At 34.8% G+C, this 25,481-nt stretch overlaps 3 protein-coding genes across 4 annotated transcripts; all 3 read right to left on the minus strand.

The window, feature by feature from the left end:
• Positions 1-1,548: 1,548 nt before the first annotated feature.
• LOC142556355 (protein HHL1, chloroplastic-like) lies at positions 1,549-2,993 on the minus strand. Its single transcript, XM_075667813.1, has 5 exons — positions 2,677-2,993; positions 2,312-2,449; positions 2,156-2,242; positions 2,004-2,051; positions 1,549-1,891 (listed from the first exon to the last, which is right to left on the minus strand). The coding sequence occupies exons 1-5, from the start codon at positions 2,935-2,937 to the stop codon at positions 1,748-1,750; spliced, it is 678 nt and encodes a 225-aa protein (XP_075523928.1). The 5' UTR covers positions 2,938-2,993; the 3' UTR covers positions 1,549-1,747.
• Positions 2,994-3,281: 288 nt separating this feature from the next.
• Positions 3,282-13,138, minus strand: LOC142556353 (putative thimet oligopeptidase). 2 transcript variants are annotated; one of them, XM_075667810.1, is made up of 20 exons: positions 12,890-13,138; positions 11,796-11,917; positions 11,332-11,495; positions 10,461-10,551; positions 9,619-9,798; positions 9,192-9,272; positions 8,619-8,696; positions 6,394-6,486; positions 6,044-6,124; positions 5,794-5,956; positions 5,574-5,700; positions 5,425-5,494; positions 5,090-5,197; positions 4,641-4,738; positions 4,517-4,562; positions 4,313-4,409; positions 4,131-4,204; positions 3,785-3,889; positions 3,621-3,701; positions 3,282-3,496 (listed from the first exon to the last, which is right to left on the minus strand). In XM_075667810.1, exons 1-20 carry the CDS (start codon positions 13,020-13,022, stop codon positions 3,395-3,397), a joined length of 2,094 nt encoding a protein of 697 aa, XP_075523925.1. In that variant the 5' UTR covers positions 13,023-13,138; the 3' UTR covers positions 3,282-3,394. The 2 variants fall into 2 exon arrangements, with proteins under 2 accessions (XP_075523925.1, XP_075523924.1); XM_075667809.1 differs by having other exon boundaries at positions 11,302-11,495.
• A 5,675-nt stretch (positions 13,139-18,813) lies between these two features.
• Positions 18,814-25,172, minus strand: LOC142556356 (urease). Its single transcript, XM_075667814.1, has 18 exons — positions 24,845-25,172; positions 24,220-24,293; positions 23,953-23,998; positions 23,735-23,840; positions 23,123-23,265; positions 22,600-22,710; positions 22,205-22,368; positions 21,739-22,117; positions 21,559-21,667; positions 21,178-21,317; positions 20,909-21,046; positions 20,737-20,828; positions 20,536-20,665; positions 20,262-20,420; positions 19,906-20,073; positions 19,640-19,774; positions 19,284-19,355; positions 18,814-19,196 (listed from the first exon to the last, which is right to left on the minus strand). Exons 1-18 carry the CDS (start codon positions 24,968-24,970, stop codon positions 18,975-18,977), a joined length of 2,514 nt encoding a protein of 837 aa, XP_075523929.1. The 5' UTR covers positions 24,971-25,172; the 3' UTR covers positions 18,814-18,974.
• Positions 25,173-25,481: the final 309 nt, after the last annotated feature.

Below are 25,481 nucleotides of genomic sequence, written 5' to 3' on the forward strand. Positions count from 1 at the left end.
AGGTGAATGAGGAAAAATCTGTCTTTTGTTTGGGTTTACCTCACTTTTAATTGTGAATTAACCGTGAGATACAGAAACTTAAATAGAACTGCGGTTAATTTCCACATTTAAATATAAAACATGTACATTTTTTTGGGAGTACATAATAATTTTGACCTTCTTCAGCACTTGGTGAATGACACGCACTCTTCTGGTGGGATATGGTAACAAAATGCTATCAAGGTGTAGACTATATATGATAAGCCGTGACTTCCTTGAACACATGATTCAGTTTTTCTGTCACCCTCGAAGTTGCAATTTATCCACGCAGGTGTTATCTCGTATGCACTGCGGTTGGCAGACATAAATAAAATGGACTTTTCCATCTAGTGTGTAAGGTATTCATGTTATCTATGTTGTGCTTCAGAATTTAGTGTGTTTAATCCCTCACTTTGACGAACAATTGATTAATCGAGGATCCTTATGTGACCATTTTATTATTTTGGATGTTTATGTGGATGAAGGTTTCCGAAGTATCTGATGCTCCCCCTATAAGCTTAAGTACTGAGTATGTGATTATTGTTTTGCAGTCTTGACACAATAATAATAGCTTTTGTTCTCTCGGTATATTGATATGATCATAATAGCTTTTAATATGTCGAATGTATGTGATGTAGGAATTTTATCTTCTCATGGCCAAAACCCCTTCGTTTGGTATCTCTAATAAACTCTCGAAATGGACTTCATTGCAGGCTTACAGAAGAGTGGAACTCACTACCACTTCATATCGAACCAGACTCCTTGCCTGAGCATGATATGCGTGAGTTTCCTCGTGTTGGGACCGTGTTGAGAGTCGCAGTAGATTAAAAATATGAGTCATTCGGTTTTCGTTTTCATTTTCATTATGGAGATAAGTGGGTAAGACTGCGCAATCTAATGTGAAACTGAATGAGGGCTGTGAAAGGAAATTTTCACTATGGGACAAAATTTCGACTACTGTCAGAGTAGGACGACAGTGTCAAAGATTGATCAAGGTATCCGCCTTTACTTGGTTTCTTTTGCCCTAAATGACTCTGAGAATCGTGTAGGTGAAATGATTTATGTTTGCTAGGGTATGTAATAATAGTCTATGTTAACGAGGTCGGATTCCTTCTGCTATGATTCCTGGACTCGATTTTTTAACTGGTAAATTTATATGTAGTTACCCGTTTTCAGTTTTTCAGAACACTGCATTGGCACGCTAAACTGCTTGCTGCGCAGCAAATTGGAACTAATTTTATTCCCCACTAACAAGAAAGGCCTATTTATTACATGAATACTATGTCATATGTCCTATGTTTGGGAAAACTATTAGCTGAAGGATGAGGATATGCCATCCGTATCACTCAAAAGTAAAAAGATTTAGGATGTTCGTAAATTTTCCTAGCATAATGGGATATGTGGTGCAATGCTCACGTTAATAGATTATGCCTTTCTTTTTATATTTTTTAGATCACATTTCATAACATGAGAGTGAGGATAAATTAAGCAAAAAGCTGTACCTGCAATCAACATAGCGCAGAAGCTTGAAGAAGATGGAAAGAAAAATCTATGAACGATTTTGTGTACCAAACCGAAGCTTTAGCAGCAAGTGATTTCCTTATCTCATAAAAATCGTCATATTCTTCAGCTGTTCAACTTCAGCAATTTTTATTCATATACAACTCAAAAAGACAAACACACAATTTTAAAAATGTCTAGGAACGAACTCCATATGAATCTGTAAAGTTCATCGTACTAACGTGGATTTATCATCTTCTGATGTTTCTGCTTCTGTGTTTAAGAATGTCATCTTCCCGAAAGATTCTTTGGCACCCCCAAAGAAGTCCTTCACTTTATCAAGCACAGTTTTGAGCTCTTCCTGAGATGGGAGCTGGAAACATTGAAAGAAAATCTAAGGCCATATTCGAACTCGAGGGATTGTTTGCCAACAAGTGATGAAGACTATTCAATAAGCAAAATTCAAAATCATAAATTATCCTTACCTCAATTACATCATTTGCAGCAAGTGCAGCCCGCAGATTGTTATTTTCCTGTGTGTTAAACACAAAGTAGAAAATGGAGCCTCGGATATTTTTTCACAAAATCAAAGTCTAAAACATAAACACAGTAGGAAAGTAGAGAGTGAGAAAATTACAACGAGCTTGTAGCCATATTTAAACTCAGTAGCAGACCGCAAGACACGAAACTGTGTCATAGCCATCTTCTGCATTTCCTTTTCATCCTGTTTCAAAGAAAGATATCATGGGACCGCAATGAACTAGATATGAAATTGCACTGATAAGGAACTCACTCTATAAACAACAGCTGCAAGATTTCTGTTTAGTGTATCTTTGTAAATATATTTCCCCAGAAAATTGTCCTTCGCAGCGACCATGACTTTCGCAGTGGTCCCCCCTGTCACAATATTAAGAGGGTACCAAAGATAAACCTGAGAGCAATAAGAAAAAAGCCAGTCATAGTTGCTAGTTAGGACGCCATAATCTTGATCAGAAACAGGAAGCCTTTTTTTACATAATGAAATGTCACTAATTTATAATAGATGAAACAAATGCATCAGAAAAGGGTAGATGATAACACAGCCTTTTTTTGCCAAAAGAACCTTGGCGATCGATGAATTGATATATAAACTTGGAATGCGAGAGATAGAAAGGTAACATTAGCCATGCGAATAAAGATCACAAATTTTGGGTTGCCGTCGTCTTCAAGCTTTGGTAATGGAGGAGGTGCTTGCCGCTGGTACTGCCTGGCCGCCATTCCTTTCTTGCTTTTAGCTTCAACCACCATCGGAAATTTTAGCTTTTGGTGGTACGGCTTATGGGTAGACGTAGGAAACAGGGAGTGGCTGATAAATGAATGTTCACGCGCTGTTGTTCCATCGGAGGATAAGGGAAGCCTCGCCAACTGATTCAAAGACATGGCCTAACTTTTGGAGAGGTCCAGACCTGTGTGGCTAACTAAATGACTAAATCCCATCTGCATTTTTCCTTTTTAAATATCAAGGCTTGTAATGAGTGGATTTTTTAAAAAATCAACTAATTGAATTTTAAATATAACCATCTCATTAATTATAAAATACATAAAATATAAGTTTGATTTTTATCTATACTTTCGCAGTTATGAAAAATATCACCTCATCTATTTTCAAAATATGTAGATTTAAAAATTATTAATTTAAATGGAAAATATATTAAGTTTGATTTTCTTCTATGATTAAGAAAAAACAAACTACTTTGAAACAGAATAATAATAAGAAATAGCAATTCATTTTCAAATTAAAACCCATTATCTTTGTCGGTCACTGAACAGTTTGAATATACATCATTGTTGGATCTCGAACTCGAGACAGTCCCACTTTGATGCCACCCGGCTGTATTTAATGATTTTTGCTGTCTATGAAAGCTTGTAACGAAGGCTCCCTTCCAAGAAAATCTGTCAACATCTCCAATGGGTCTTTTGCACCACCTGCACATAATACCTGCCAAAAACAAACGTATGCCGTCGAAACTTAACCAAGAACAATACGATGATATTGGTTGACAGTTAGATGTGATTTCTTTAGGTTTCATGTCCACAAAACAGACTACACTACGGGCAGTTACCTTCTTCCGGAACTGCATCCCAGCATTTTGGTTAAATATGTCATCACGGAACTTTGTGGCAAAAATATCGGCCGCAAAAACCTGTTACCAGACATCCAACGACACCCAATTTAAAATATCTGGTATCAAGATATGCTATAATATGACCGGGGAGGGACTCCAACCTCACTCCATATCCGACTGTAACAAGTGGCTTCGTAGCCAATGACTGTACGAGGAAAGCATGATGCTGGGTTTGTTCCTTCTAACATTGGCAATCCTAACATGAACTGCCATTACAAGACAGCTATATCAGTGGCAGCCTGCTAACTAGATCAACCATTTGTCTCCATACCAAAAAAATATAGTTGATCACGTGGGTGCAACTCAAAAAGATACGATAGGCAAACAACACATTTCAATCGGCATGCCATGTAAACAGCTATATACATGTAGTTGTTATTACTCCGACAATTTCTCGTCCACATTAGGGGTGGCTTGACAGCTTCTGCAGAGAATCAGAGAATATACCTTTGAATGAAGATGATTCAACAGCCCAAGCATGTCTACATTTTCCACGGAATGTATGATCTGATCAAAAAGACCTGAAAATGCAACGCACCAGCTCATCATATCAAACAAGGGAACTTCAAGAATTTGAAGCTCGAAAGAGACAGTTGCTTGTTCCCATGAAAATACACATTAAAACTTACAATAAACAATCTCTTGTTTCAGTTTGATCGCTGAGAATGAAAATCTACATCTTTCAAGCAATCTACATAAATCATCATCAATTGGCTTCGTGATATCCTGAAAGCCAAAAGTTAATGTCACATTCAGACGTAACAAAAGATTCAAACTATAGCTTAAACTTATGTAGGTGAACTGTAAGAAACCATAAATTATATCTAGAATACCTGATGGAAACCAGAGACCATTTTAAGAAAGCTGTTTTCATAACACCTAGCAAAAATACAGAAGTATACCATAAGTTTAAATCTATTTTTATTCAGCTATTAACACAAAAGATAGAAGACAAACCAGTGTTCCAATACGAGGGAAGGAATCTCCACAAGGTCAGGATCCACTAGTAAGCCAGAAAATCTAGCAAAGGGGGCACGATTGCAAATATGATGGACCTAAATCATCAGAATCGGGTTACTAATCAAGAATTTCTGTTATCACGTATAATATATTTGATGTTGGAATAAAATCACATGAACTGGGACTAAACCAGTGGCCCAACATTTAAGATAAAAATCGCAACCCAAAATAGATTACAAAAATTAAATATTTAATGCTTGAAGACTTTACCCGAGCCTTAATTTTCTCGTAAAGAAAAGAGATGCATTTATCAAGCCAAGAATACAGAAACTGTATCGTTGTAATAAACTTGAGAACGCAATGTCTCATGGACTCGTGGCATTGACATTAAGAGAGTTACAGAACTATATTCCGGAGAATCCAAGCTTAATTTTTAAAAAACATACCACATGACCAAACTCATGGAATAAGTTCACTACTTCGGAGAATCGCAGCAAGGTGGAGTGTCCGTTAACTTCCTTCTGCAACTGAGAAATTAATACAGCCACGGGAATCTGGAAAATACAATGAAATATAAGGAAAATGTGTGAAAGAACCCCATAACCATCAGGATGAAATTCTTTGCAGTGGCTTTGAACTAAGATCTCCGAAAAGAAAGATAAAGTGAATGTTGATTAAAAAAATATCGGCACGCTGATTTTAGGGATTCCGTAACTAATCAGTAAAAAATTAAGATTGGAAATAAATGTGAAACAATGAGAATATCGATATAATCAATTACCTGTCTTGCATTCTTAATATTTGAACCATTCTGAAGAGATACGACACAAGTGTGGCTGTATTTTCCTTTCCTGCCACAAATACAACATAAAGTTCAATTTAGGTGATCAAAAGGAAATACTGATTCACGGGTATCCAGCTGGTTCATACCTGGAATACAAATCGAGATAGAAATAACCCAGTAGTTCACCAGAGCTCAAATCAAAAACTGAAAAAAGTTGCACGTCTTGATGCCAAACATCTGTGTCTGCGTCTGCTACTTCCTCAAATCTTAAGCCTGCGTCAAGGAGAAAATTGGAAGATTGTGAGTCATGGGACGAAAATGAGTCAACAAATATTCACAATTTAGTAAAGGTTGTAAAATATTTACCAAAAAGGTCCTGGCAGATTTTAAAGATTCCTGATAAAACTAAACCAACGGGGAAGTACTGTTTAATAACTTCAAAATCCACATCAAATTGCTGTTCTTTGACCCTCTTTACATAGTACTGTAGGTCCTCAATTCCAAATGAAAGTTCACCCTCCTCTTTTCTCTAAATTACAAGCATACTAAGCCTTAAAACACTTACAGCCATGTTTAAGAAGATGAGTTTTCACAAAAGAAATTAAGCACGACGAACCTTCAATTCTTTTAACAGAGAAAGTTCCTTTGAGGCCAAATCAGTTAAGCTTGTAGATATTTTCTCTAAGAACTCGAACACCTGAAGAAAACAGATGCGAGATTGTAATAATAACACAATGTGTGTATGATATTAATCGTTAAAAAAGCATAGTGTATGAAGCATGAAAGACAAGAAACTCCAAAAAAAGCATTCATTAAATAAATTAAATTAAATTAAAACATCTAAAAGAACAGGTCAGCTACTTGACCCATGAACAGAAACTTCTGATGGCACTTCTAGGTGGACTTGAATAATCAACAACCAACTGAATATAAGGTCAAAAAACAGTTATTTTTATCATCACAAACCTTTGTCGATGAGCTTGCCATTCTAATATCAATGGCATACTCTGCATAGTTCGCATAGCCAAGTAACCTGGCAAGTTTATGCCTCAACTGGATCTGGAGGTACAATAGAGAGGGTAAATGTAAATTGGCTTATGTAAACGAGAAATACAAAATCTCGTGATAGAGCACTCAATGAAATTATGAGCAATGAAGAGATTCAAAATATCTTGTATTAAGAAACTTTTGTTCCAGGTAAAAAAAAAGAGACAATAATGCCAAGTTTTACGAATAATGATGTGTGTTAAGTTGGTAACTTTTTTAATACCAAGTGACAGCATATCGCCTCGGCCCAATACTTATGAATGATGATGTGAATTAAGTGCGTTTAATCCCAAGGACTCTTAAGTAAACATAACATTAAAAAGCACTTTCATTGCCAACAATCAGTGTTCTAAATGGAGATCGAGGCGGCCCTCGACTGCCCCGCCTACGCATGAGACGGCTGTTTTAGGCGGTCCAAGCTATGCTGCGGTGGGCAGGCGGTCGAGGGCGACGAGCAGGCAGTCGAGGCGGGTGGAGGCGGCGAGCAGGCGGCCAAGTGAGGCAATCAACATTTTTAAGTTGTAGTCAACAAATTTTAAAAACCTAGTCAACATCAACTAATTTTAAAACTCAAAATCCTAGTTATTTAAATCACACCCCACTTTCTTTTTTTCAACTTTTGGTTCTCACTCCTCACAATCAACCACTAAAGCCATAGTTGTCAATCGCGCATAGTGTAGCGCAACGGTTGCCCGTGGCTATAGCGCATAGTAAATAACGTAGCGAGAGTTATTTGAAAGTAAAACGCCACAAGTATATTTATATAATATATAGCATATAGTAACATCAATTCAAAAACCTTAATTTCCAGCATAATATTCCATCAACTTTAATTGTAAAATACTAAAACCTGAAATTATTTTAAGTTTTTTCATTGAAATATCATAGAAGACAAAAAAAATAAAGCAAGAAATGCAGAAAAATATAATTTCCTGCAAAAACCTAACTAAGTACATGCCAAAAAAACCAAAATTAGAAGAAAAAAAGGACAGAAAATAAACATGTAGCTTCGCTTTGAAATAGCGCCACCATTTCAGATATCGCGATTGTCGCTATAGCGCCAATAGCAAGGATGGCGAACGATATTGCAAAGTCCATGGCATGTAACGGTTTGTTGCGATGTGATGTCACTTCGCCACGCTATTCGCTATAGCGAACGCTACGAGGGCTATTGATAACTATGACTAAGCCCACCACATAAACTGTCCGCCACCGCCGTCGCCTGCCTTAGGACTTACTTGGAGAATGATAGCGGAGGCCTTGGGAGCGGATGAAGTGTTACAACCAAGGAGGAGTGCAAGGAACATCCCATTAGAGAACTTGACGAATATTTAAATACATCGGAGGAGGAGAATGAAGAAAATGTTGATTTTGAGTCCGATGATAAGAGGATTATGAATGTAGTTGATTGTGCATATGTAGGTGATTTAGAAGATTAGTTATATTTAGTCTGATACTTGTTCTAATGATAGATTGAAACTTTGAAATTTAAACTTAATTTTTTGGTAAAAGTAATTGTTAGCATAATAACATTAATTTGATGCTGAATATTTATTAACTATTTTGTTAGTTTGCATTTATATAATTATTTGCATATTATCTAGATGATTATATTGTATGAAGCTTCTTTATATTTAAATATTATTTGATTACACATCTTACATTAAAAAATGATGAATATTTGTGATTATAATGTATAATTATATATGATTATCTACAAACAAATTACTTAAAAAATTCAACCGCCTAGGTGGCCGACCGCCTCGCCACCGCCTCCCGCTGTTTACAACATTGCCAACAATGATATGTATTTCATTGGTTTTAAACAGTCTGGAATATATTTTCCAAATAATACCCACTTCAGAGATATACAATTAAAAAATCCTCATATGCACGATATTTCGTGAATAACAATTGTAAATTAGGTGCAAAGACTGGGCAATTAAAAACAAAATCAAAATTATCAAAATAATTCAACTTTTTCGCAATCCTGGCAACTAAACCATCATCAGATATTGTCAGACAATCATTTATTGATAAAACTTTGACGAGTGGTAGCAAATGAACACGTGTGCAGAGGAATTTCAGTGACCGTGGACAACATTTATATGTACAGATTGAATAATAATAAAATTACAAAATACCAGCTTTTCCAATACGGGGAGATTGACTTCACATCTCTGGCCATAAGCAATAGCTACCGACTTCCTGGTTGACCCCACCTTAAAATTTACAAATTTGTGAAGCGTTAACAGTTAAAACATACATATAACAAAACTGAAAACAAAACATGGGGGTGGGTAGAGTAAGCAATGGTAGAAAACATCGAACTGCTTAGTTGGTCTTTGAATGTTTAGCTATAAGCTAAACTTTTTCAAGTTTTGAGTTTTGTATCATGTAAATTCTTGACGACCAATATCTCTGTACATAGATAACATACATTTTTAACTATTACTAGTAAGTAGATCATGGTATTTCTTGTCTCCCTCGACAACAGAAAACAAATATCCAACTTTTTCCAACCTGGCAACCAATCAGAGAATGGTTTTGTACTTGCTGATTCACAATTTTTTAGGCTGCATGAGTAGCCATTTGATTCATAAATCATAAAAGAAACTAGAGTTGGTCGTAATTGTGTACTTCACGGATATGACAGCAAAATAATGTCAAAGTAATTAGCAACAGCTGTGCATGCTCTTTCTCAAAAAAAAAATCACCTTGCATAAATCCAGGATGGGTGCAACATGATGGCTTCTCAGCATGATCTTGAATTTACCATTTTCAGCTTTGTCCAAAGTCTGCAAATAAAACATACACGAATTTCACTGTCACAGTGTGACCACAGAAAGGAAGGTAAACTAACCCGACAAGCACATCTAAACAACCTAATTTAGAATCAAGAAATGCATAAAAGAGTTTGTATGCTATCGATTACTTTATTAACAAACATTCTTATGAATAGATTATATGGTCTTTGGTACTGTTTAATTTCCAACTATCTTCTGGCCAAACTAATAATCGTAACCTCCGAAGGACATTCAATGATACTGATGAAGGGAAAAAAGGCCAAGCAGTACTAATTGATTCAAATTCAAATTGAAAATATCAAAAGAACTTGATAGTATGAAAGGAAGGATCCCGAACCTTAAGAAAATCTGGAGGTAAACCAACTAGCTCCATTTCATGGAGAAGAATAAATGAATTGTCATCATTTATATTTTTGATGTATCGCAAACTTAGCTCATCTATTTGCGTCCTCAGCCGCTGTAATTCCTCCCTCTTCGTGGATGTAAGATTTAATCCATTCCGTTCAAAGTCTCGAACCTGTCACTAAATTTTGAAAAATAAAGATTTGACTGACAAACAGTTTGATCCAAACCAGACGCACCAGACGTCTAAGATGGAATTCTTTATACCTTCTGTGAAAGAGAGGTAGTTAAATAAGGAAGACTAATCCACAAAGAAACAAGAATAATAGAGGGACGACATAAAATGTAAATAAAATAGTACACACACTTTAAATTCTTTAACGACGTGTTTGAATGAAGAATTTGGTGCCTTTTTATTCAAACCCTTTTTACCAATCCACCAAAATTGTTAAGGTGATTTTCAAATCCAGACTTCAGTTTTAAGTTATTTTTAAATTTTAACCAGAACAAGAATTTTCAAATCTTCAAATATTGAAGTCATTTCAAATCCAGAAATCCAAATTTTTTCCTCAAATGAAATGTTTCAATCTAAAGGCCACCTGAAATAATAAATATGATATAAAAATAGAATGTCACCGATTCACAGTAACTACCAATTAATCATTGCATCTTGATACAATAGATAAATATCTACATTTTGCTAAAAACAATCAGACAAAACTCCATCAAATGAGATAACTATCAATAAAATAAACATACAGATGTAAAGAAGATAAACAAGAAAAATATCAAGAAAGCTGCATCAGGACCATAAATAATTTGCTTACTGGTTCATACCAAATACTGAACAAAGCGTTTAACTTCAGGGCTCTGCCATTTCCCTTGTGCTGCGAAAGTTCTGACAACACGGTAAACATCTTCGCGCTTACTACATGAATGGCATGGAAGCGACTGATGTTAGGATTCAGTTACAAAATAACAATGCTACTAAAATGGAGTCGCAACATGATTTTTGAAAACATAAATATGTTTATTCTGGTACTGTCCATATATTCCAAACCAGACTTAATCGATCCGCAGGACACTGTAAAAACTTAAACTCCTCAAAGACGTGAATATCGGCACAAGACAGCGTCGACATTTACTTTTTTGAATAACCTAATATTATCAACTTCTAACCTATTATTCATTTTTTCATGATCGAGAATCATCTTGAAAATGCCATCTGTAACACCTTATCAAGCAAAAACATAGAGTTTCCCTTTTCGGAAGGGGATAACTACAAGATTCAAGTTCTCCTAGCAGCAATAAAAATTCATGACCTATAACCATCGGCAAAAGTTTCAAAAAAACTTATGCACTCTCAGACTTCTGTTCCCAGAACAGGCCTGTACCCTCAAAAGTAACAAAAAAACATTTATATGATGCACGGGGGTTTAACAGTGGTAGTTTTACTTTCACGTTAAACTCAGGCCAGGGGATTATGGAAGTAAAAATGTAATCTAAAGGCTGTTTGAGAAGTTGCACCAGTTTACTGCACAGTTATGTATAATAAGTTGCTATTTTCTTTTCTTTGGCAAGAGTCAGATTAAAATACATATGATCGATCAGCTTAAAAAAAATACATTCAGAACCATTGGCTAGTCACTAATTTGTTAAAGACAAAATAATGCAAAACCTGCATGTGGAGATATCTATAATGCAAAACCTGCATGTGGAGATATGAGCATCAATTTGCCGCTCAGCTTCAGCACTAGCCTTACGAATATCTTCAGAACCGGATACCAATTTTGGGAACACACAAGATTGTATCAGAGGAAAATGAAGTGCTTCTAGTTCAGCTAATGGTTGAATAGCATTGGCATAAGTTACCTGTGATGCCATTTTAAATTAGCAAGTAAATGTGGTTCAAAATCTGAAAACGGTGAAGAAATGAAAGGCCAAAGAGGAAAATATACTCAGGCACCAGACGGCAACATTTCCAAATGTTGCAGCAGATACGATAGAAAATGAATGATCTACTAGATTAGTTAATTTCAGGGAAAAAAATCCTAACTTGGTTCTGTTTAGGAGCGCAAGTTGCAAAACCATCAGCAGTCAGCAAAAAACTTGAACAAATGTATCCACATAATGAAAGAGCCTGTTGTTGAAGGAGAAAGCTTGTTACCATACCTTGTCTAGTGAAACTAAAGCAACTGCATCGTGAATTTCCTTAGATTTTGCAACAATGTGATCTGCCAATCGCAGCATTTCAGAGGCAGATAAATTTATCCTAAAATTTGATCCAGGAACAGCTGAAATTTGGAGGAATTGTGAATTAAAAATTTTAAAATAAAAAAGGAAAAAATGTGAAGTCTTTGTATTATTTTAAAACTACAATGCTGGTGAATCCTCAGTTCACCGGTTCAAAACCACATGGGTTAGAGACTAAAACATATTTCTAAAAGTTAATAGCATCGATTGTTGCAAAGCCACCGTACAATGACCCAGCCCATTTGTGTAAATGAAGAACTCCGCAAAGTGATTTTTATGGAACAAACTTTTCATACATCATGAAAAGTCAAAAATCAAATAAATCAGCTTTGATCCCCGTATTTAAACTAAAAAAGAAGTCAACGACATCAAAAGTGTAAAAGCACTCGCAAATAATCAAACTAAAATTTTCGAAAATGATTTTTATGCTCCAAGAACTCTGAGAACAAACTTTTATACCCCAAGAAAATTCAAGAGATCAAGACATCCAACTCGGTCTTCCAAATTTACATTATACAACAAGCCAAGGACATCACAATGCTCATAAAATTCACGTAAATTGCGTAAATTTTCAAGAACTGATTTTAACACCCAAAAAGCAATGAGAACAAATTTTTAGACGCCAAGAAGATTACAGGAAAAACAAAAAGTCAGACTCGATTCACGGCATATACACTAAAAGAAGCCATTAACATCAGAAGATTTAAAACCTGCGCACAACCATGAAATAACATTTCAAGAACTGGTCTAATGCGCCAATAAATCTCTGAGAACAAACTTCAATACAGTAAGGAAAACTCAAAACAGAAAAAGTCAACTCTTAAGTCGGATCATCTAAAAAGGAACACGGAAAAGCACACGTAAACTTTCAAGAACAGACTTTTAAACACCAGGAAAACTCCAAACATCTAAAAATCAGCAGGTGTCTCATCATTTAAAGTAGAACCACAATCTAACATATAATTCTTGAACCCAAATATCCGCAACTTATATTGCATTCGTTCAATACATACTTTTTTTCCTGCGATTTTTATAATGGGTATTGACTGCAACGATAGCAAAGTTGACTGCAACGGCCACAAGAGCAGCGGCGCCTGTTAAAGCTATTAAATTCCTCCTCTCTTTCTTCTTCCCCTTTGTCTCCATTCCTGATTTTGAATTTTGCTTCTTAGGTTTCTTGGTTTGGTTCTTATATATGCAAATGCTCCGGACGAAGAGACGGCAACTGCGGGGGAAACGAAGGCGGACTATGGAAAAAGATAATTGATGGACTAAAGTTGACTAAATTGATATTTGAATGATAAATAAAAAAATAAAAAAAATTTGTACGTTGAAATTTAAAACGAAAAACAAAAGTGTAATATTAGTATCATATAAGGATAAAACGGGAAAAAAAAATTGATGTCCTCTCTAGGTAGTTATTATGATGTCCTCACACTTAATAATATAATAATAATATAGATAAGTAAAAGATTATTTTCAATTTAAAAAAACTGTTCGATTTAAAAAGAAAATTTTATTTAAATTTTTTTATGAGAAATATGAATGACTTAAATATGTTTTTAATATGATATAAAAAATAATTATGAAATTAAATATTTTGATGTCTTTTAAAATATTTATGTTAAGGATCTCAAACTTAATAATATAATAAAATATATTTTTTTATTTAGGCATCTTATTTGGGAAAAAATTATACTGATATTAGTCGAGCGTAAAATTGTTCTATAATGTGAACTTCATATGTCTAGAGGGCATAAAATTCGATCAAGGACTAATTTTTTTAAAATATAATTTCTTATAGAAAATATAAAAGTTGATAATAATTATTAATATGTTTTTGAACAAAAAAGTAATTATAAAAAATTAATTAGTAAAATAAAAAATTTAAACTTTAATTTTGAAATAAATTGCTTAGACAAATGAGTTATAAGATAGACAAATGAGTTATAACATATAAGAGCACCATGTTAGGATGTTAAATAGACATTATAACACCAATTTAACACCTCTTGTTGAGGTAAATTTCCTTTTTATTGTGCCTATTTGGCTAATTTTACAAATTTCTTGAATTCTATGAACAACCCGCAAGAAATATTCATCTTCCCAAAATCCACAAATTCCACCAAATTATCAATACTCAAATCCATTTCCAAATATGTCGTTTCCTCCACAAAATCTTCAAAATTTCCATGGTTTTGGAAATTCTATGAATCATTCGAATTATGCCCCTCGAGGTCCATATCACCCGCTTCCAGCCGAATATTGGCAAAACATGAGTCATCCGTATTTCACGCCGTCGTTTGTTCATGGATATAATACCCCGCACACAACTGTTATGCCTTTCACATCTCCAACGTCAAATGAACATGCAACTCCGACTTTTGTCTCGGAGACGCAACTTTCCGATCGTGGATCCCCAATTGAGGTGGTCAATTTAAAAAAATCGTTTCAAATACTGAGGATTCAAGAAAGCGTTCAAGTTGGACAAAGGTTGAAGATGAGGTCTTAGCGAGAAGTTTTGTCACTATCAGCGATGATCTAATAATCGACAATGATCAAAAGACATATGCTTTTTGGGGACGTGTTGCAAGCTACTATAATGAGAATCGTCCCCCAAGTTCAAGCACCAGAAGTGCAAATGTTGAACAGTCACATTGGCACAATACAATCCAAAAAAAGGTATATCGATTCAACGCAGATTATAATAGTGTTTACAGTTCATATCGAAATGCTCACAGTGACGAAGATATATTAAGGTTTGCGAACGAAAAATATCGATCCGAAAACAATGGTGTTGCATTCAATCTCGAGCATGTGTGGAGAATTGTCAAAGACCGTCCAATGTTTACTCCACAGTCCGCTGATCACTTTGTGGCCATAAAGAAGACGAGGACTTCATAGTCAGGAGCAAGCAACACCTCCTCTAACCAAGAGGTGAGTACAGAACTGGATGATGAAGATACTCGTCTAATGGGACAAAAGACAACAAAAAGAAATGGAAAAAACAGAGTAAAATCGACCATGGAAGATCTGACAATAAACTACAACAATATTTTCGCAAAGTTTACTAATTACACAAGCATGAAGAAGTCCGAAGTCGATCTGAAACAAAAACAACTCGAAGTAGAGGAGATTAAGGCAAAATCTGCCTTGTCCAAATCCGAAGATAAGAATCGACGCTTGAAATTGAAGGAGTACGAAATCTTGAACAAAGACACCTCGCATATGACAGAGGAGCAGCTTATCATACATGAATGTCCATGCCAGGATATTAGGTCGAGATAGAATATCTAAACTAACTTTTTATTGTGAATATCGGTGTGGTTGACCCGTCTCACAGATAAAAATTCGTGAGACCGTCTCACAAGATACATACTCTATAAATAATGAATTTTAATGTTAAAAATAATATGCGTGAACGAGATATGTTGTTATAATAAGTATGTGACAGTGGATCCCACGATTTTTGAAATAAATTGCTTAGACAAATGAGCGATAAAATATAATATCAAAGTTCTATGTATTTTATCCATGACATATTTTACGATATTTAAGTTTGAGTAAAAATAATAATATTTTAATAATTACAATCTAATTGAGAATATAAAAATTGGAGTACAAAATGTATATGTAAATCACAAATTATTCATTTATTTATTAAGTTTGACTATTTTAAATTGTGTTTGACTTTTATAATTTCAAACTCGTGAATGTTTTCAATACATATTAGTAATTTGCTATTTTCATAAAAATAAATGAAGTGATATATTAAAAAAATTAAAGTGTTAACATCTTAAAAAACTATAAGACAATAATTTAAAGATAGCATCAACGAGGTAATAGATTTGAAAATTATGAAGATAAAAAAATATATGATAATTGGGTAAATTGATTTAAGATTTATATTGTATTTTTTATCGTTTTTATTTTATTTATTTATTATTATTTGTAAGATTATTAAAAAAATGAAAAAATTGTTATCGAGGGCTAATTTAATTATTTAAATAAAAATATTCTGTTAAATATTTTGGTGGATGAGCTTAATTACACGAAGTGAGTATATAAATATTTTAGATAAAAGAAACTTTAAAAAAAATTGGGGGTGGATAGTTAATGTGAAACTGAGCTGATATCTAAAATCAAGTGTTATGAATCTCGATTTTTATTATTAGTTATACATCTCTCAGTAAGTCACAAAACTATGAATTTAAACAAGGAATATGATGAAATTCACAGAAGATATTTATGAACGACAACAAAGTTGATATTGTTGTTATAAATTGAAAACAACATATTAATAAAATAAACTAGAAAAACGAGATTTAAAATGATATAAAATTGTCGGAATTTTATGAGAGATTATGATAATTGATGTATCATTCTTCTGATGATTCTTGCGGTTTTTGTTCACCTCTTCTAAGCAATTGGTTCATCTTCCGCGCAATCATTAATCGTGGATCGTATATCAACTTCATCAATCGTGTTTGCAACCATCTTCTCAAATCGACTAGTTTTGTAATGAGCTTTGTCTTCTAACGGCCTTTTCGGCATAATAGGTAAAACAAATGCCCTCGTAGTCATTTGTCCGATAGACTATTTTGCATATTATTTATATATCCGATAGGCTATACATATATATAAAGTCATTCTCTATTAAGATAATTACCAGTTGTATAACATTTTGATTCCAAAAGTACCTTTTATTTAATAATTCTTTCTCCATCCAAGCTCCTCATATCTTGCAATCCTTCAATCCCTTAAGTTTTATATCTTCAAATATTCGAACCTGGTCTCTCCTCTATGGCTCGCCTTTCATTGCCCCTTGTCACTTTTGAACTCATGCCATGAGATAATGCTTCATCATCACAAAACGAAGGTTGCCCTTACTTTCTCCAACTTCCAATAGCCACCCGACACCTTACCCAAGTGCGCCTATACTCCTTCAGCTATTCTACGGTGTTCATCTTGTCGTTTTTCCATCAACATCGCAGACAGCACCGCCGTGACACCGACCAACTTTTAAGAAAATTGTCATCTTCAAACTCCTTCATATCCAGCCTCATCATTTCATGGAGCAAGTAGAAATTTCACAATTCTTTGCTGGCTTCTTCATTATATATGCACTCAAGCTCCGGTGTGTTATTTGTGAATGGGGTTTGTGTATTTAATGTTTGCTTTGTGGTTTAATTTTGTTGATTTAATAGCTTGCTTGAGTTTATACTTGACCTCATTTTTCTTAGATTTTGAATATGTTTTGTACTTCCATGAGTCTGCAAGCATGTTCACAAATAATGCAAATATTTATTTATAAGAAAAACTCATACCCGAATATCCAATGCTTCTCTCAAGCTAATAGCATGAGTTGTTATTCATCACTATGTTCCGGTAATGATGAATTTTATCATCAACATCTTGTTGATCTTTTATCATACCTGTAAAATCACTTAGACCTTGCACTTGGGGAAAAATACAGTAAAGAATGAATTTAAAAGTCATTATTTGATTACTGGGACTTCAAACAAGAATACCTATTGATCGTCTCACATCCTGCTTAGTCGATATTTTTCTTCCACTTTGTTATGTTGCATTATCATTTGAGCATTCATAGTTTTGTTGATCACCATTTTATTGATTTCTCAGTTGGTTCTCATTTATTTTGCAGGAATAGTAGTCAGAAGAAATTAAATATTTATAAATAGATGAATTAGTTACATAGTTTGAAAAAAAATTAAATATATTTTTAAAAGTTCAGCAATTCTTTCTTGATATTCTAAAAAATATTAATATCTTATCATTTTGACAAAATTTTAAAATAACTCAAAGAAAATAAATAAGAAAAAAAGAAATAAAAAAATACTATTCTACCGTTAGTTTTATGTATCACAATACTCCACCATCATCATTCATCCGGAACAAAGGTACGAGAACGCAAGGTGCACAAATGGAAAACCATGGAAATATACAGCGGAGACTAGTTCTTCTCTGTTTCTCTGCTGCTGCTGCTACTACTAGTATTATTATTATTATTATTATTATTATTATTCTATTTGTTGTCATATCTTACTTTATTTCAGTTGCTATGTTAAAAAATACACTTATTTAGAATTTAATAATATATTTTAGGAACTTAAATTTTTAAAAAACGATATTAGTAGTATATTTTATATGGTTATTTCTTTCTCACACGAAATCATGAATAAGCACAACTCCACCGTCCGTCAACTCCTGAAGACTCTTGAGCGAGCACACATAATCGAGTATAGACTATATATTGGATGATATCGATCAACACATATCTGTTATTCTTATTAATATATATATATATATATATAAAAGAGAAGATTATGAGTACCAATCTGTATATCCATTTCTAAAATAAAATAAACAAGAAAAAGAGAGTTGGGGAAATGCCAAGCATCCAACGCATGGGAAGTAAAAGTAGAGAGAACACACCGGCCAACTACTGCTCCATTAAACATACTTTATCCCCCAACTTTTCGTCTCGTGTTGACAGGCATATTGCAGTAAAAAAAGACATGGACCTACTAGGGGTCACCAATTTTAGATGTCAAGTGGACTTCTCTTAAAACGTGTTAATTGAGCTCTTTGAAATTTTCTATTCGTGGATCTACTATTTAAACAGTAAAAATAAAATGAAACATTCATTCTCGAGCTCGATGTCTTTGAGACCGAGACATCAAAATTCAAGCTTGGCTCAAGAGACCATTCGGGCTACTCAAACCCGTATTCGAATCGAGCTGATTGGTCGAAGATTGGGTTGTTATCCTCACTGCAGTGCTCGAACGAATTTAGAATGTTCTTAGACGAACAAAGCATTGCCAAATTATTTGGATCAGGGAGGCGAGACATGCAGCAAGGACAGCGTGGTAGTCTGGTTTTTTAAACAAAGTGGATTTCAGTTTTGTGTAGTTCATGAAGATCCAACAGTAGCCACTCGATTGAATTTCGTAATTGTCTTCAAATCGTATCAAGACAACGGCCCAATCCCCATTGACAATGCAGCAACAAATGTTGCAGTTGTTTGCATATTATTCCAATGACAATAGTACCTAAATGAAGGAGCTTGTAAGGGATCTAGAAAAGGAAATAATTCCGAGAGAGCGGAACAACGTCGGCTGCTGTGCAGGTAAGAACCTCTCCATCTGCTGTCACTGTGTATGTCTCTGGATCAACTGTGATGTCTGGAAGGGCGTCGTTGAGCTTCATGTCGAGCTTTGTGAGTTTCCTCACATTGCCTACGGCTTCCACCCGTTTATCAAGTCCATATAGCTCTTTCACCCCAGAGTCTAGAGCCACCTGTGAATGCAGGGTGCCAGTGCGCGAATATGACATAAGCAATCATGAGAATAGAGAAGGAGAAAACTAAGGAAGAGAAAGCCATACCTTGCTGACAAAAGAAATTGAATTAGCACTCCCAGCTTTGCCAAATGCTCCAAACATTGGCCTCATGGTGACCTGTAATAACTTGTATTTGTTAACCTGATCAACAATATTCATATTTGGCCTAATTTGGGTTTCAATCCATTTACATGATAACCAAGGCGACACATTTTCTACCAAATTAATTAAATGGTGTCCAGATAATTATGTCCCAAAGCATCACAAAAAGCTAAAATTACAAAGCAACTACCTCTATCGGATGGAGAGTGCTATCTAGAGTATTCAACTTAATAAGCCGAGGATGAAATATACCGCTGATAAATCAACTCAAGTTTTGAATTAAGTAGCATCATCGTTACCGGTTCTGGAGTTGGGATGCTTGCATTTGGATCACCCATGTTAGACCATGCTATAGTTCCACCTTTGATCACCATTTCTGGCTTAGCACCAAAGAATGAGGGCTTCCACAAAACAAGATCAGCCAACTTTCCCACCTGTAGCCGAGTCATATCTTCAATTTTCAGAAGCATGTGTAAAATATTTGGGATAACATGGATACACTATCTTTATAGAAGCCTCAACTCATTTTCACGATTGACGACATTAGAAGTTATAGTTATTCTACCTCAAGTGAACCAACAAAATCAGAAATTCCACAAGCTATAGCAGGATTGATTGTGTACTTTGCAATGTATCTCCTGATCCGCAAATTATCATTTTCTGATGGGTTGCAGTCAACTGGCCCTCTCACTACCTTCATTTTATGACCGGTTTGCCAAGTTCTGCAAATTACCTGTCAAAAAAAGAATATTCATAACGTTGAATTTGATATGGAAAAAATTTTAAACCCTAAATTTTGTCACTGTGAGCAGCAATCTCTTGTTTGATCGGTGTGAGCACCTATTGCTCTCATTGGAAGTGTGACAAGGCAAATGAAACATCACAAAGTTAGAGAAAGCCAAAGGTTGGAGGAGAAACCACCTCTCCGATACGACCCATGGCCTGCGAATCAGAAGATATGATACTAATTGCACCCATATCATGCAATATATCTTCTGCAGCTATCGTTTCAGCACGAATTCGTGACTCAGCAAAAGCGACATCCTCTCTAATGTCCTTGTCAAGGTGATGGCAGACCATCTGCAGAAGGATGTATTTTCACCATACCGAGGATATAAATTTCTACTTTTTTCTTCTGGTTAGATACTACCCAACAAGTGAAGTCGTCCATTAGTATTTTAGGATATTCACTTACAAGCATGTCAAGATGCTCATCCACTGTATTGGAAGTAAATGGGCGTGTAGGATTAGTTGACGAGGGGAGAACATTTTTTACACCACAAACTTTAATGATATCTGGAGCATGACCACCACCTGCCCCTTCACTGCGTGAATGTCAATATCTCACATATACACAACCTAGAGAGGATCCAAGAAAGGAGGTAGAATTTATTACCTGTGGTAAGCATGAATAGTTCGACCTTCAAATGCTGCAATAGTATGCTCCACAAACCCAGATTCATTTAATGTGTCCGTGTGGATATTGACCTATCCAATCTTATCATACATAAATTAAATATTTAAAAACCATGAAGAGGCTTAATCTGGCGTAATGAAGCAGCAGATACCTGAACATCATATTCTTCTGCAACAGACAAACATCTATCAATTGCTGCTGGAGTTGTTCCCCAGTCCTCATGAAGCTTCAATCCAATCGCACCAGCCTTGATTACTTCATGTAAGCCTTCTGCTTTCGCTGTGTTTCCCTATTTGAGGCAAAAAGAGTGATAACACAGTATCAACACTCACGAGTCTCAGTTGGGACGGCAACAAACTGAAGCTGAAATCAGAAAGGCTAGTAAAATGTGTGAACTTTATCATAGAGCACAGTTCCTACTTTTCCTGTGAAACCAAAATTGAGGGGTAAATTGTCTGTCGATTGCAACATTAGTTTCATGTGAAATGGTGCAGGTGTACAAGTAGTAGCACGCGTTCCATCAGCAGGCCCTGTACCACCTCCCACCAATGTAGTGATGCCTACACACATTTAATAATAATTAATAACAAAAATATGCAAAGAAAAGTATATATTAACAAGTTGTATTGACTGCACTTTATAAGAACTGAAAGTGAAGCAGACATGCATCTTTACACACACTGAAGGAAAAAAATTAAAAAAAGAAAAAGAAAAAAGACTTGCATCTTTATCAGTAAATGATTTTTTAAACATGTTCAGTATAAATAAAATTAGAAAAAATAAAGGTCAGAGAAATCTCACCACTTGTTATTGCTTCAAATGCCAATTGAGGGCATATAAAATGCACATGGCAATCTATAGCTCCCGCGGTAACAATCATTCCTTCTCCGGCTATAACCTCAGTATTTACCTATTCAGAAAAATTAATGTAATTATAGACTAAACCTAAAAAATACATGTCCAAGTGGATCGTGGACTCACTCCTATTATCATATTGCTCACGACTCCATTCATGATATCTGGATTGCCTGCTTTTCCAAGAGAAGCAATATTACCATCTTTAATGCCTATATCAGCCTTAAAGATTCCAGTATAATCAACTATCACAGCGTTTGTGATAACAGTATCTAAACAATCCAACGAACAATATCCACAAGCCTGTCCCATTCCATCTCTCAGAACTTTTCCACCACCAAATACACACTCATCCCCATACACAGTAGAATCTCTTTCAATTTCTGCAATTAAATCAGTGTCTCCTAGCCGAATTTTGTCGCCAGTGGTGGGGCCATACATATTAGCATAGGTTTCACGATGCATTGAATGGGAAAAAGGAGATCCTTCTTCAATGACACCTTCTCTGAAAAATCACAGACAGCATATTCATAACCACGAGAATGGATTCAAATTCAAAAACTGGAAAAAAATGTATGAGGAGCTATCTGACGTGGCATTTGTTTCCTCCAGAACACCAAATCCTCCTTCATGTACAGTTTTCATCACTTCAGTAATTTTGGTTTCATCCACCATACCATCAACGATTCTATTTCCTCCCCTAATAACTTGTGTACCTCCAATCCTGACAAGAGTAACACTTTTGGAGTCCCCTGGCTGACAAAACCAATTTTAAATTTTAATAAACCAAAAAAATGAATTGAGGCAACATCATCCGAAATACTTTTACTTCGATATAACAATTGAATTTGAAATTGAAATACATTAAATATAAGTTGTAAACTTTATTTTGTAGATGTAGCAGATATTTATGGTGATTTGATTTATAAATGAAAACTTTGTCCATGGAACTGCTAAGTCCAAAATACAGTAGGTCAAAACTTAAACCTCGAAACGTGTAGCTGTCCCAGCTGGGATATTTAGCCGCATGCCATATGCTTTCCTCCGATCGAAAACCAAATATGGATTGACCTCAATGAAGTGATAATGACTCCCAACCTGAAATGAAAATAAATAAATATCGAAAAAATACAGCCCTAACATATTTATGTGATCAGTTAACAAATTCAGATCAATTAATTAGGAAAGAAAATAGAAGCTATTATCGAAGAGAAAGGAACATTGAATCAATAACCAGTGACCATGGAGTTGCATACCCAGAAAGAATGTGACTGATAATCTGAAGATAAGGTCTGGATGCAGAGTAAAAACTAATTGGCCAAAGCGCAAACTTTCTTAATAAAATTATGCTTTCCTTCTCTAAATTTTAATTCATAAAACACTACGAGTTCCATATAAACAATACGTTAGGCATTGTTCTGACACCAAGTTTGAGTAAAACATATAGCATGCTGACGCCAATATATATACAAGAAGAGAAAAATTGAAACAAAGTTTTACGAATGAGTACCTGAATTGGCCTGTCTCCAGTGTTAGTAACTTTGAGAACTATGCATTTTCTTCCAGAGTTGATTAAAATTTGGCCTGCCCTAACTATTAATTCACCAGGAATTTTAGCATCTGAAACTTCTGGAAACCTGTCCACAGAAGGAACTGCAATCCAAATGAACATTATACTTCAATAGCAAATTATACAAAAATTGGTTTCCACCCCATAAAAAACAGAAATGATAACAAATTATGATTCTGTAGCCAATTAAATAATATTCTACGTACTGAGTTGTTTCAGGTCGTGTTTTTTGAGGTGAAGAGCAATTCTTGCCATCTCAACAGATGGAAAACAGGACAACGAGAAGTTAATGAAAATATTTGCTATGACATATGTGCTATAGGCTTCTGATGGAAAGATATAACTTTCATGGTTTTGTCACACAAATTTTGGATTAAATTTATTCTCAAAGAGTAAATAATAAGTAAAAAATTTAGTCCATTCAACTTAAGTCCTTTGAAGAACAATGGCAATTTGCTAGGCCTAAAGAATACTGGTTTCTAAAAGGGATGAACTAATGGCCTGGCATTAGTTGATAAAAACACAAGAAAGGCCATTTAGCCAGATAATCACCTGGAAGAAAGGATCCATGTAAAGCCAGCTCCAGGTTTCCATTTTCACTTGATATAGGATCATGGACTGTGATCAACTTTGTCCCATCATGAAAAGTCCCCTCAACCTATATGTGCAATCATGAGCTAAATTTACTTTATCAAAATATAATAAGTTACCGAGTGAATATAATTGCAAAAGGTAACAGAATACTTCCTCAAAACAATCAGGATTAATACCTGAACCGTATGCAGAAGATAATGAACAGATGGGAGAACTTGTCTTCTGCAAATACAAGAAATCTTTAAATTATTTGATTGCTACCGACAGTCATCGAACACTGTTTTCTATAATTCATAGAACTTCTTGCGAACAATCAACAATTAGCGGCTCTGGAATATTTCATGTTCATATTCATATTTCTGACTAAGAACAAGGTCATCCGCAGCCTGCCTGAAACTATGAACTTAAGGAAAAAACAAGAACAAAATATATAACACTATTACCTTCCCAACAACTGCCTCCCAAGATCCATCAACTCCACAACACTCTTATCACCATTGCGCACAAATTCCAATATCTATTCGCCAACAACAAAGTTTACATCAAAGGCAAGCTAATGCTCTGTTTGAATTCACCATTCATTAAGAAAATCACCTAGGAAAACATGGTCTTTGGTTTTTTGATACACAGCAAAAGAAAAAAAATTCTGACCCATTTGTATGAGCAGTTATAATTTCAAAAGGTTAAATTTCTTGAATCCATGAAATGCTATTGCAGAATTTTTCTAAAATATAAAGGATGATGCTTACTCTTACTCCTTTTGAAATAAAAGAGTGAAAAAAGAAAAAATCTAATATCTTACTATTTCTCTTTTTACTCTACTATATTTGATTACAAAAGAATTGGCTTTAATCAAATTCGTTGGATTTCATTAATGAATAGAAATCGTTGACCATGATCAATTTATCATATTGTAACAACGTTAACTCCGGGCATTAATCAGAAAACCATATATAAAAGCAGCAATAAATCGGAACATGGGTGTAACACGTGGAGCAATCCAACAAAATAAACAATGTTGTAAGATTTTTAAAATCCTCGGGACGGTAAGCTTCAAGAAAGCAATACCTGAGATGATATAAGAGCAACAGATTCAGCGTGATTGAGTCTTAATCCACGAGCCAAACGCTTCTGGGCTAATGCTCCAGCATTATGGAGCATCAATTTGTCCATTTCTCTGGGTGACAATTTCATGTCTCTATATGGTTTTTTTTACAAATCTCCGCAGCAAATGAAGTGATTTTGAGGTAAAATATCGAATTGAGACAAGTAAATTTATGGTTAATCGCCAAGTCAGAGGTTGAGATCGAGATTCTGAGACAGTGAAGAGAAGAGGAGCTCACAGGAGGCTGGTCAATGAGGTCATTTTTAAACAGATTTCAGAACAACGTGTTTGTTTATATTTGATTTGAGGCTATGGATCATCAAGTATTCAAGTTGTTGTTATTATTACTAATTTAATTAAATATAATTAATATTTTCTTAAAAAGTAGGTCTACAGATCATCAATTCTACCGATATTCACAATAAATGTAATACTCTTAGCATTAAAAAGTAATACTCTTAACCTAAAAAATAATATTTTCATGAATGACTCAAATAAAAGATTATCTCATAAAATATGATCCGTGAATCAATCTTACACAGATTTTTGTTTCAACAAAAGTCAGGGAACTGAACTTGGGGCCAATTCAGAGGAACCAAG

This window comes from Primulina tabacum, chromosome 9 (assembly GCF_025594145.1).
Source record: "Primulina tabacum isolate GXHZ01 chromosome 9, ASM2559414v2, whole genome shotgun sequence".
Taxonomy (NCBI): domain Eukaryota; kingdom Viridiplantae; phylum Streptophyta; class Magnoliopsida; order Lamiales; family Gesneriaceae; genus Primulina; species Primulina tabacum.

Bases quoted from the DNA above. Each gene is read 5' to 3' on its own strand.
- LOC142556355 (XM_075667813.1), bottom strand. From the start codon at position 2,937: ATGTCTTTGAATCAGTTGGCGAGGCTTCCCTTATCCTCCGATGGAACA. The intron at 2,243-2,311 runs GTGAGTTCCTTA...TCTTTGAAACAG, and splicing joins TTGCAGCTGTTGTTTATAGA to GATGAAAAGGAAATGCAGAA. The intron at 1,892-2,003 runs GTAAGGATAATT...CAATGTTTCCAG, and splicing joins CTGCAAATGATGTAATTGAG to CTCCCATCTCAGGAAGAGCT.
- LOC142556353 (XM_075667809.1), bottom strand. From the start codon at position 13,022: ATGGAGACAAAGGGGAAGAAGAAAGAGAGGAGGAATTTAATAGCTTTA. The intron at 10,552-11,301 runs GTTTTGCATTAT...CCATTCATGTAG, and splicing joins ATAGATATCTCCACATGCAG to TAAGCGCGAAGATGTTTACC. The intron at 4,205-4,312 runs GTAAGTTTTAAT...TTGCATTTTCAG, and splicing joins GAAACAAGAGATTGTTTATT to GTCTTTTTGATCAGATCATA.
- LOC142556356 (XM_075667814.1), bottom strand. From the start codon at position 24,970: ATGAAATTGTCACCCAGAGAAATGGACAAATTGATGCTCCATAATGCT. The intron at 23,841-23,952 runs GTATTAATCCTG...TTGCACATATAG, and splicing joins ATCTTCTGCATACGGTTCAG to GTTGAGGGGACTTTTCATGA. The intron at 23,266-23,734 runs GTGATTATCTGG...TTTGGATTGCAG, and splicing joins ACATGGATCCTTTCTTCCAG to TTCCTTCTGTGGACAGGTTT.